The following is a 12,267-nucleotide window of genomic DNA, read 5'->3' on the forward strand; positions in this document are numbered from 1 at the left end:
ATTTTATCACTTACATCCACTTCATTTTATTTCCTACCACAATTCTATCATGTGACATCTACGTTCTCTTAACAGTTTCTACCATTAAGGTATAATTAACCCTGCATTTTGTGCGTACTGTAAATCCTTACCATAATTCATATTCCTTTATTTTCTGCCGAGGGTAACTCAAGTTCTTTGCGTATATAATGAATGTTTAACAATCTTTATCAATATTCTTTTCACTTCAAATTAATTTCGAAGTCTATATTAATTTTTAAACTTCGTTACGATGACACTAATTTTTCAAGTTTAAAGTATTTCTCAAAACGTTTAGTTACTGTTAATTTAAAGAAGTATAAAAACTTATAATAAAATTAATATATATTATCAAATAAAATTTTCGTTAATTATTAATTATATTTAAATAAAATAAATTACTTTGTCATATACTACAATAGTTTTGTTTTCTCTTAACACCTAAATTTTAACTTCATTCCTCATAACATCTTTTGACAAAAATAATAAAAATAATTTAAACCAGATTAAACAGTATTTGAATATATAAACATTAACATATTGAAACAAATAATTTTCATGTACCCTACATTCAAATATACAAAATAGAATTAAAAAACCAAGAATTCAATGTCTGTTGGGTTAAGTTTACAGTCAACTTCATATTTCTAAAAATTTCCTCAAATGTTTATTTTTCTTTGCTCTTTCCCTTGTTTGTAACCCTTGACCCGAAGTCAGATGAAGAGCACTTTACATTGAAGAAGCCATATCTCCGATTCCGGTTGTTTGCATAAATATCCAAGTACCACTTTAAGATGGCGGAGTGGTACTGTCAGATCGAAGCTGCGACGGTGCAGCTTCACTATACGCGATGTCGAACACGCTTTTCTTTTCCAAAAGTTGCTGATGCCGTAACCTGTTACCGCCCTGCAGGGATATCGCTATCCCCGACTCAAAATCCGTCTCCACATGCTCAGGTTCCATCGTCGGAATCTCAAAATGTTGCGGAGACAACTGCGGCGATGGATGAGGAACCGGTGGGGGATGAAGATAAAATGGCGCCGGAATCTTCTCGTATTTGTATTCAGAATGCTGCACCAGATGATGTTTGCTACCTGCCGGTGGTGTCGTCGCGAATATCTGAACAGGTGGATCTTCGTTTTTCCCACCTTCGGCGCGTCTCAATTTTCTTCCTTGACGAACTATGGCCTTCAGCTGCTCGGATTCGACGTTCACCAACGGTTTGACCTTTCGCTTCATCCGCGGCGTTGTTTCTTTGTGACTCTTTTTCTCCTTGTCCGATTTTTGACTCTTCATACTTCTTCTTAACCATCGAGGGAGCTGGTCTTCTTCGTCCGTCGCCATTAACTCCGCTCTTTTTTTCTCCATCTCCTCTCGGTTCTTCTTGTACCACGCCATGTATTTCGGCTGCGCCTTGCTCGTGTCAATTTCACCCGTTCTCGGAGGCGTCTGTTTCTCACTGCCTCTCTTCTCTTTCGACTTCGATTGCCTTCTCCGTTGCTCTTCGTCCTTCTTTAATTTCACCTGACCGTCTTTCTGTATCGGTTGCTTGTCAGGCTTCTTATGAAATCCTTGACGTTCCTGGAAATACATTGCTCTCTCTTCAGAAGATTCCTCAGAGGAACTCTTCTTCCCTCGCAAAGGCACTCTTTTTCTTTCCACATTTCTTGCCTTTTTATCATCTTTGTGTTCAGGTTTCGATTTGCTCGGTGCATGACACTTTGTCTTCGTATCTTTCGCAAGTTTTGACATGGTAGAACTTTCTTGATCAAATTGTGAATCTGGTTGCTTCTTTTGCAAATTTTCTTCTGTGATACTTGTCACTTTTCCATAACTGCAAGGTTCTAAACTCAAATGTGTTTCTCTCAGCGGGATCTCTTTCGAAGAGTCTTTCTCATGCATCTCGTCGGAAAGTTCTTTATCTAACTCCATTATTAGTACTTTCTCTTCGTCATCGACGTCGTGTACTTCAGTTTTTTCCGTTTGTTCTCTCTCGGGGGACTGTCGAACGCGGTGTCGCGGTGTCTGATACGGTCTGGTAGTCAGCGTAGTTTTCCTGGAAATATCACTCGATGAATCACTATCATCTGAATCGTCCATCGTATCTATTATACTCGTAAAAAGTGGAAGGCTTACGTCTGCGTATTGTTTCCCAGGCTCTTCCCTCTGCCCTAAATCCGTCATGACATTCTCTGTTGAGGGCAACATACTGCTCACATCAGCTGCCTGTTTGTTCGCTTCTTCTTCAGAAATTATGTTCGTATCTTGTTCCGTGTGCGCCGGTTGCCCCGGAAATGACCGAGTTTCGTCTTCATTTGCAGTGGAAATTTGTTCCACAACAGGTTGCACTTCTTGCAGCTCAGCACGCTCGCTGTCTAATTTCGACTGTTCGCCAGGTTCGGCTTTTTCGGAATCTGCTGGAACTTCTGCTGTAATGGAATCTAACGCAAACTTTTCTTTTGACGCTTCCGAAGAAGCCAGCGCAGAAATTTCCGGCAAACTTGTCGGATGTTTGGACGGTTCCCCTTTCTTCTCACTATTTTGTACCAGTAGCTCATCCGTCGTTCCATTTTCTGGAACTATCTCAGGTTCCTTGACTTCGGAGCTCTTTCGAACCGATTCTTCTGCGATATCTGGCAGATCCTCTTCTTCGTGCGCTGTTTTTGTCGGAGATTGTAGTTTGTCGTCGGTAGATTGGATAGATTCTTTTTCTTCCTTAAACATTTTTGACGTTTCTTCGTCTGGTGACTCGACTTGTTTACTATCGCTAATTTCTATTTCCGATTTTCTGATTTCTTCAACTATTGGTTGTTCTTTGGTAGTGTTCGATTTAACTTCTTTTTTGTCTAGTGCGGGGAATTTATCCTTTATTTTTTCAATGTTTGTGTCACGTTCTGTACTTAGAGATTCACTATCCATTTTTGTGTCTGGAACTTCATCTGATTTTATACCTTCTGCATTATCCTTATCTTTACTACCAAAAGACGGTGTCGATATTTCTTCCTTCATAACTTCATCTTCGTGAGGTAAAGCCTCCATAGACGCAGTTTCTGTTTCTGTACCTGTAGCCACCGATTCTTCTTTTCCTACCAACGTGTCAACTATTGAACGAATACCTCCGAACATTTCTGCAAAAACACCTGTCTTTTCAGTAGTTTGATCATCTTTTGACAGTAGTGCGACCATCTTTAATGGTTCTGTCACTATTTTTTCTTTGACGTCATGAACATCAGAAACAGGAATGTTACTTGAAATAGCCTCATGTTCTTCTTTTGATGTCTCAGATTCTTGTTTTTCAACAACAGGCATTTTCAAAACACCACTTTCTTCACCGAGAATATTTTCATCATCTGTTTTCTCATCTTTCGTCTCTAAAATATCCTTTACAACTTTGGATTCGGACTTTTCAACTTCGGATTCGAATTGTTCAACTTTTATATCTTCTGGAATATATTCTCTTTTGCTGATTTGACTACCATTCACTATTTTTGTTTCTGTAATAACTTGTTTCTGTTGATCATGGTCTTCTTTTGCTTCGACAGGCACATCTTTTTTTGTGCTTTCAGAATCTTCTTTTGTATCCTTACTCATAATAGCTTCTTCTTGCTCTTGATACTCTTTTACTTTGTCATCTTTTGTGATTTGATTATCTTTCATTGTATCCTTCACAATCTCTCCTTCTTTGGACTGCTTTTCTTCTCCTTTGTCAGAGGAAATACTTTCTATTCCCTTCATTTCCTGATCACCAGTTGTTGCCGCTTCTATAAGTGCTTCCTTTTCATCAGAAGTTGTTTCTTTGTCAAAAAAAGTACCTTCCCTCTCGCTACTCTGCTTATCGGTTATAATATCGACAATTTTCTCTTCGGTCGGAAAAACGCTTTTTTTCTCGTCCATTTGATCATCTATAATTTCAGTTATTGTAACTATTTGTGGTTCTTCGTAAAGAATGTCTTCTCTTTGTGAATGAGTGATTTCTTCTTCTTGTGGACTAGTAATTTCCTCTATTTGTGGGCTAGTGATTTCTTCTATTTGTAGGTGAGAGATTTCTTCCTTTTGTGGACTGGTGATCTCTTCTATTTGTAGATGAGAAATTTCTTCCTTTTGTGGACTGGTGATTTCTTCTATTTGTAGATGAGAGATTTCTTCTTTTGGTGGACTAGTTATTTCTTCTATTTGTGGATGAGTGATTTCCTCTTTTCGTGGACTAGTGATTTCTTCTATTTGTGGACTAGGTACTTCTTCTTTCTGTGAACTAGTGATTTCTTCTTTTTGTGGACTGAGGATTTCTTCTTTTTGTGGACTAGGAATTTTTTTTTCCTGTGGACGAGTGACTTCTTCTTTTTGTGGACTAGTGATTTTTTCCTTCGGAGGACTAGTGACTTCTTCTTTCTGCAGAATAGGGAATTCTTCTTTTTGTAGACCAGTGATTTCTTCCTTCTGAGGACTAGGGACTTCTTCTTTTTGTGGACTAGGGAATTCTTCTTTTTGTGGACTACTGATATCTTCTTTTTCTGAACTAGTTATTTCGTTTTTATCCATGGCACTAGTTACAATTTCTGTAGAAATTTTCTCTTTCTCTTCAAAAGTTTTTTCTTTGTCAAAAGAAATATCCCCTTTAGAAATTTCACGATCTATTGCTTCAGATTTTGCGATTTCTTCTTTCTCTTTATCAACACTTTTGTCCATAGACACGTTAGTAGTTATATTGCTATCCTTCGTAATTTCAGCCACATCTTCCGTTTCGTTTTTATCTAAAAAAATATTCTTTTCACTTGAATCATCAATTTTGGTTGGAATACCAATATCTTTGTCGCTAACTGTACCAAAATGAATCTCTTCTTTCTTATCTTCCTGGGTCTTCATTTTTGTTTCTTCTGTTTCAGTTACTGGACTCACAGTTACATCTTTATGTTCTATGTGTTCTTTTTGTTTATCACTCTCAGGTAATATATCTTCTTTTTTATGCTCTTTCGTGTTGTCAATTATAGTAGCTTGCATACTATCTCTCTCACTTTTTGGTGTTTCAATTGTTGTAGTGTGTTCAATTGGTTCAATTTTTTGTACTAAATCTGTTTTACCAATACTTTGTACTTCAACTGTTCTTAATTCTTTCTTTCCCATATCGGTTTTACCAATACTTTCTACTTTAACTGTTCCTAATTCTTTCTTTTCCATATCCGTTTTACCAATATCTTCTACTTTAATTATTCCTAATTCTTCTTTCTTTTCCATATCAGTTTTATCAATACTTTTTACTTTAATTGCACTTAATTCTTTCTTTTCTAAATCAGTTTTACCAATACTTTCTATTTTAATTCCTCCTAATTCTTTCTTTTCCACATCAGCTTTTTCTTCAGTATCACATTTGGATTCTGTACCTATACTAACACCCCTTGTTACATCCTTCTCACTTTTTTCTACAGATATTTTATGCTTATCATCTACTTCTTCAACTTTTTCCAGAGAAACATTCTGCTTTTCACGATCTTCAAACAACTTCTCCACACTTTCCCTCAAGCTTTCATGCTCATCATGCGGTTTCATAGTTTCTTCTTTTTCTGACATTTCCACTTCAATTTTACGTTTACTATCATCTAACATTTTCTGTTCATCTCTAAATCGTTCCACTTTATCCTGTACCTCTTCTGTGTCCTTCGCTGATTTGCTTATTTTACCTTCATCCTCTTTTGCTATTTTCATACTTTCTTCAAACACACCAACGCTTTCAATCAATTTTACAACGCCTTTCTCCATTAATCCTTCATCCTTGTGTTTCTCTGATTCTTGCGTTACTGACTCAATTTGAGATGATGGAAATTTTTCAATCTCCCGATGCTCAATGTCCTTAGTTTCAATTTTTCCATTCTCCATTTTTATATCGTTCGCATCTTTAACTAATTCCCGTTTATCATCCACAACAGTAATTTGACTATCATCCACTCTTTTAACAGTCGATTCTTCAGTTCTCTTCAACTTTTCATCCAAAACCTTGTCACCTCGTACTCCATTTTTTATCACTCTCATTTTATCACCACTAAACTCTTCCTTTTTAAGAGCCATTTCCTTCCTCACACTTTTCGCATCTTTTCTCGCATCCACTTTGGTCGTCGCTTCAAATTCTTCTATAAAATCATCACTAAACCTCTGGCTCCCTTTCTTTGCAAGCTTTCTCTGATCATCCTTAGCCCTGCTGGAATCTTTATCCGACGAAACGCTACCGCTTTTCTTCTTAAAATCTGAAAAATTAAACGGATCTTTCTTGTCCTCTGTACTGGTGCTTGTTTCTTCACTTACGTTTCCTCTGTGCGACAAAGCCAATTTCGAACGCGTTCTTCTTTCGCCTTTGTCTTCAATCTTTGGGGTCCCTTTCGAAGGACTGTGTCTTCTTTTCGTCTCTTCTTCCCGCAACTCCGCCATTTGCGTTTTCAGTTCTCGACGGTCGACTGGCGCCTGGCGTTTCAATTTCGGGTGAACCTGCGGATGCTTCTGTTTATCCTGAATTCCGCTCACTTTCTTCGGCTTCTCGAGAGCGTCGTCGTACTCCGAACTTCCGGTACTCATCACGTGCGTCTGCTGATACTTCAGCTTCTGTTTCGTCTTCGCTATGGCCTCCTTCTTCTGTTTCGCCTTCTGCTCGGTTTTCGGTACGTCGATCGTCTGTTTCTGGGAATCGATTTTCCTCGAACCTCTGTCCTGGTTCTTCTTCGAATCCTTTGAAAGCGGTTCCAACTTTTCCTGGCTCGTGCTGTCGCTGCCGGTGCTTTCCTGGAACCTTTTGTCGCCGAGTTTACTGAGTTTCTTCGTCAACATTGTGAACTCCTTTTCGAGAATCTTGAAGCTCGGCTTTATTATGTTATCCGATTTCTTCTGCGTCTTCGCTTTCCCCTCTTTCTTCGGACTTTTATCGTCCGTCCGTGGAATCTTCATCTCCGTCGAGGAAGTGGACTCCGTCACGGTTTTCTTCTGATCGTCGGTCACGTCCTCGCAGCTTTTCTGCCGTTTACGCGCCTCTTCCGACGACTGCGAGTCCTCCTTCTTCTCGTTCAGTATTTTGTAACTGATACTCGTCTGTTCCGTGGACTTTCTGTAAGTCCTCGATTCGTCCTCCTCCGCTTTATACGAACTCCCGTTCCCATCCAGGGAATCCGAAATCTCCCGAAGAATTTCAGGCTCCAGTGAAATCTTCTTGCCTTCTTTCACCTCCTTCACCTTTTTTCTTAAGATGCTCAGCCGCTTGTCGAAGCAGGGGCCGCCTTCCTCCTCGATCGGCGACTTCATCCACAAAGTCCGGGTCCTCCTCCACTCTCCATCGCTGTATTTCTTCCTGGATTTCAATTTCCGTCTGTGTTTCGACTCCTCGTCGGACTCGTCGTTGTCGCTTCTGCTCCTCACGTGACGTTCCGTCTGAGTAGCCGTTGTTCTATCGGTTTGGGTAGCGATCGCCACCTGTCCGGGAAGACTCTGTGTCTCCAAATAACTCGTGGAGTCTACTCCTCCGCCTCCCGGTCGTTTACTCTCCCTCTCCAACAGCAATCGCGTCAGCAACGCGTTTTGTCTAGCTAATTCTAGGTCGTGGAAAGAATACTGACTCTTATTTGGCTGAACGTCTTTGTTGGCTGCGGGTCTCTCCGGCATCGAAGTCCCAGCTGCGCCATCTTTGTCCCTCATTTGCTCCTTCTCCATTTGCAAGTCGTAATCACCGTGATCGATTACCAATCGTTGCACGTTCGGTCCTATCTCTTCGACGTGCTGTCTGTGTCCAAGATCCAGTTTCTCCGGGATCAGGATTATTTCTGGTTGCTGTTGCTGGAACATTTCTTTGGATCGCTGATGAGACTCCATGCTACGAGCCGCTTCGATGTCCTGCACCGACAACTCGTGTCTTGACTTCTGGTCCTCTATGAACCTTTGCAAAATAATGTCTTTACCGTCCACGATTAGGGTGGTCGAGCGATGGTGGTGCGGAGGATGGTGCAGGTGACTCGAAGTGTCTTCTACTTGACCTCTCGTCACCAGGCGCAACACCTCGGCGTTTCCTTCGCGGTAGAAGTGCTGCTCTCTTACGGATGTTTCTTCGTTCATGGCGGGATCCATGTATCTAGTCAGGTATAAATGGAATTTTTTAAATGTATGTGGAAAATTGAGACATGTCTCCTTTTTTGATCTTTCAGTGGCATGATAAAATTCTGATTTTATTACTGACTTGATCAAAGTAAATTTACATTTTTCTACTTGAGACCATCGTTTCATTACCATTACACAGAGAATTATAAATTATAAATCAGAGAATTCTTGAATAAATCTCAAAATTAGTCAGGAAGTCTCAGCAAAAATTGTTCATTCTTTCCTGTTACATTTTGTAATTCTGAACAAGCGAAACCATTTCAACAAATGTGTAAAAATTACAATGTGAATACGACCCTACTTGCATACTAAACATAGCATAAAATACATCGTGTGTTTCTTTTAATTTAAAAATTTCTGAACCTGTTAAAGGTCGTGTTTCAGAATATAAATTTCAGTGTAATTAAGAAGTACAAATCAATGGTATTTGAGTTAATAAATTGAGAAGTACAAGTGATGTTAATGGTATTTGAGTTAATAAATTGAGAAGTACAAGTGACGTTAATGGTATTTGAGTTAATAAATTGAGAAGTACAAGTGATGTTAATGGTATTTGAGTCGATAGCTTACCTACCTTTGCCTAAAAGGATGTCGTTGAACATCAGAACCTCTATCCATTTCGTGTCTCTGCAAGGAATCCAATTCTGCTGTACCATAGGCTCTAGCTTTTTGGCCTTCCATGTCTTCCATGTATAGTCTGTCTTGTTCTTCCATTCTGCTTCTTCTTGAGTGATCGTAGGGACGTTCTGTTAATCGTTTAGCTTCGGCATTCATCTGGATGTCGTTCGGTTGACCGGAAACGTAGGCAACGTCACCGGGTAGCGAACAATTTTTCACGTTTCTTTTATTGAATTGCCAGTTTCTTCTAGTGGGATCGGCACTCCATGCTTGTTTTCTTCCGTTCCAGGATACTGGAATTAGATGAGGGATATTCAGTAATAATGTAACGTTCAATAATAATGATAATGTAGCAACCATGTAATAACGTCATAATAATATTCATCTGCTATTTTTTCATTCATCTACTATTTTTTACTGAACTGTAATCGAGAATTCGATACTAAAATTGTGCAGGGCTGTCTATTTGGATAAAGAATTACACATCTCAACAAGTTAATGAGACACAAAATTGTCAGACCACTACATTAAGCTGTCAATTTAAAAAGCAACGAAGATTTTAAGTGATTGACGTTAAGATTGATGTTGGGGATTCACGATCGTACGTCCATCTTTCATTTCGCGAGTCAGGAGTTAAGTAGGTTCAGAAGTCGTTAATCTTATTAGCAACAACTTGATGGACAAGGTAATTGTAATGGCAGGTAGTTGATATTTGGCGTTATTTTTTTCTAGGTTGGTCAATGTTTAAACTTAAATCTTACTTAAATTTGAAAATCTATATTTTTGTGTTGAAAACAGTACTGCAGGTACCCTCTAGTTGTGAATATGAAAACTAGCGAAACAAAACTATTATATTCTCAGGAAATCATTTCCTATATCATCGACGAGATATACTACAGTGTGCGAATTATTCTAAACACTTCTTCAGACCCACTAAATATATTGCAAAATGCATGAAATCAATATTAATAAATGTAGAATGAGTATACAGCATATCTATTAATAAAATCAATATTAATTGAATTTTTACGAAAACGGAACAAATGGAACCAACTCTTCCGCAAACAAGGTGAACTGCACACTTTTAAAACTGTAGTTTCATTAGTTCTCACATTCTATCGCTAGATAGTGAAACATGTATAGTTCTTGTGGTGATCATCAGAGCCGTCGGTTAAGAAGAATTTTGTGATCACAGCCGTCGGTCAAGAAAATTTCTATTTGCAATTCTGAACAAGTCAATGTTTAAAGCAATCGTTGTTTTATCGTATTCAATTTTACTTTTGAAAAAAGATAGTTTTCTATTCATTCTGTAATTAAATTTTCAATCAAGAACATTTATTTAAATTAAATTCAGAAATATTTGAATAAAATTAGTTATATTTGTGAAGCTAAGATGATTTTATTAGCTTAATTGGCTATAATATGAACATAATTAGATTGCAAAACTAATTAATTTTGAACTGTATTGACGTTACCAAACTATTATCAATTTTTGGAAAAACTTCAGTATACCGTCATGTTCTGATTTTGGTCAAATGCAAGCTCCTTTTTCAATAGGAATCATATGTGAGACCGATTTTTGGCGACTCGAATGAAAAAAGTTTGTGAAAATAATTACCTTCTGCAGGAACAGCTGGTTGTCGATGAAGATGTCTCTTTGGTCTTCCATCTGACCTCACAACCAACGTTTCTGAAGAATGTACTCTTCTTTTTCTAGGTGCCATGTAAAATGGACATCCAGGATGGATGCAACAGATAATCAAAATGGCGATGGCCAAGAGCATCAATAGTCCCAGTATAATCAGAAGCCAGAGTAGTAGCTTGTTTTCTGCTTTGTACACAGTCTAAAACAAACACAGAAGTTTTTAACTTGTGCAGATGTTAGACTGATGCACCATATTTATTTGTTTTGTACAAATATTTTTTACAATGAGATCTACATTCAGTCACGTTGCATATAACTTAAATGTCAAGTTAACTTAAATTCTATGTTTCATACTCTTTATTCTACATTTGATAATATCTTCATATTTAATTTCAGCTCTTTTGTATTTTAGTCATATTTGCAGTTTAAGTTTGAGTTAATTGTAATTCAGAAAAAATATACGATATAATAAAGACGTATATGTGTGATGATACGTGTAATGAATATTTTGCTACATATACCTATGTTTTATTATAACATAGTATTATAACATAATGTATAACATCATATTATCGTGCAAGTTTTTTACTAAACAAAAAATAAAATAAAACAAACTTTTATTCTCATTTGTACATACATGTATATATACATACCACTTCTTCATTTTGAATGCTGGTAATACTGGTGTTGTTAATGACAGATGTCTGCATATTATTATTATTTCGTGGTGTTCCATCAACAGGAGGTCTCGTATTATCAATGACCATTGTTGTATTTGTCAACGTATCCGTGCCATTAATTATCCCCACACCATTAGCAGCCAAAGCTTCTCGAATCTTTTCTACATCCACTAAGGGTGTACCGGGTTCTGTTTGTTCCACGCGCGCCACGACAATGCTCCTAAAAGTAATTTAGTCAATTTTATGTTCATTGAGCACGGTTACAAACTAAAATCGAAATAAATGAAGGTCGTAAATTACTATTAACTAACTGCTTTAGTACATCATTGTACCATTGTAAAAACATATATTGAAGAGTTTGAAGTTTTGCAAGTTTAAAAAGTTCGAAATTTTTTAAAACTTGAAATTGAAAACTGAATTTTTTTTCAGAATTCAATGAACATAATAAATGTAATAATCACGTAAAAATGATTACATGATCATCTGATGATCATTTAATAAATAATTGTTGAATACTGGTTTTAAATACGTGTTAAACGTATTAGACAAATAATTATGTATTAAACCGTAAATAAACAGTATAATTAGTATATTATCCAGTTTATAAACATACTAACAGTACATACTGACTAACATTATAATTTTAATGTTAATTAGTTTAACATTCGATTTACATTTTTGTCCATTTAAAAATTTCATGGGATCCCTTAAACCTAATTTCATTAATCAATACTTAAATAATGAGTTACTAACTTCTTCCCTCCTCCATGCAGGGTGTTTGAACTTCCAGTATGATTCTGCTGAACGTAAGGTCTAGTTTCTAAAACAGTCACCCGGCCACCGGTAATAGCCGCCAAAGTTTCGGCAGTTTTTATTGAATCTGGCTGCTCTCCTGGCACCACAAACATCATTATGCGAGCTTCCATAGCAATTCCAGTGAAAATTTGAATTTGTGTTACGCTTGAAAGATGTGGAACACCTAAGAAAATTGTTGCCGTGAGATGGTATTGTACGAAAGAAAATAAAAGACAAATGTATAACCTGTTGTTGTTTGAATAATTTATTGCAAATTTAGTGCTTTAAACGATGTTAATTTTAATTAAACGTCAATGGTAACGTTACAGTGTGTCGAAGGTACAAGCTTTGCAAACTGTGTAAATTGAAACTTGTAGAATGCATGAT

The 12,267-nt window shown here is 37.3% G+C and overlaps 1 protein-coding gene across 1 annotated transcript in view; it reads right to left on the bottom strand.

Moving 5' to 3' along the window:
* Positions 1 to 440: 440 nt before the first annotated feature.
* Positions 441 to 12,267, bottom strand: part of LOC105663916 (uncharacterized) — a 29,188-nt gene continuing 17,361 nt past the window's right edge. Inside the window, exons 13-17 of the mRNA XM_076533481.1 lie at positions 11,839 to 12,064; positions 11,059 to 11,305; positions 10,379 to 10,604; positions 8,717 to 9,053; positions 441 to 8,116 (exon numbers count right to left, since the gene is read on the bottom strand). Of these exons, the coding sequence (XP_076389596.1) occupies positions 808 to 8,116; positions 8,717 to 9,053; positions 10,379 to 10,604; positions 11,059 to 11,305; positions 11,839 to 12,064 (8,345 nt within the window). The 3' untranslated portion in view covers positions 441 to 807. The remainder of the gene's footprint in view (positions 8,117 to 8,716; positions 9,054 to 10,378; positions 10,605 to 11,058; positions 11,306 to 11,838; positions 12,065 to 12,267) is intronic.

This window comes from Megachile rotundata, chromosome 7, assembly GCF_050947335.1.
Source record: "Megachile rotundata isolate GNS110a chromosome 7, iyMegRotu1, whole genome shotgun sequence".
Classification (NCBI taxonomy): domain Eukaryota; kingdom Metazoa; phylum Arthropoda; class Insecta; order Hymenoptera; family Megachilidae; genus Megachile; species Megachile rotundata.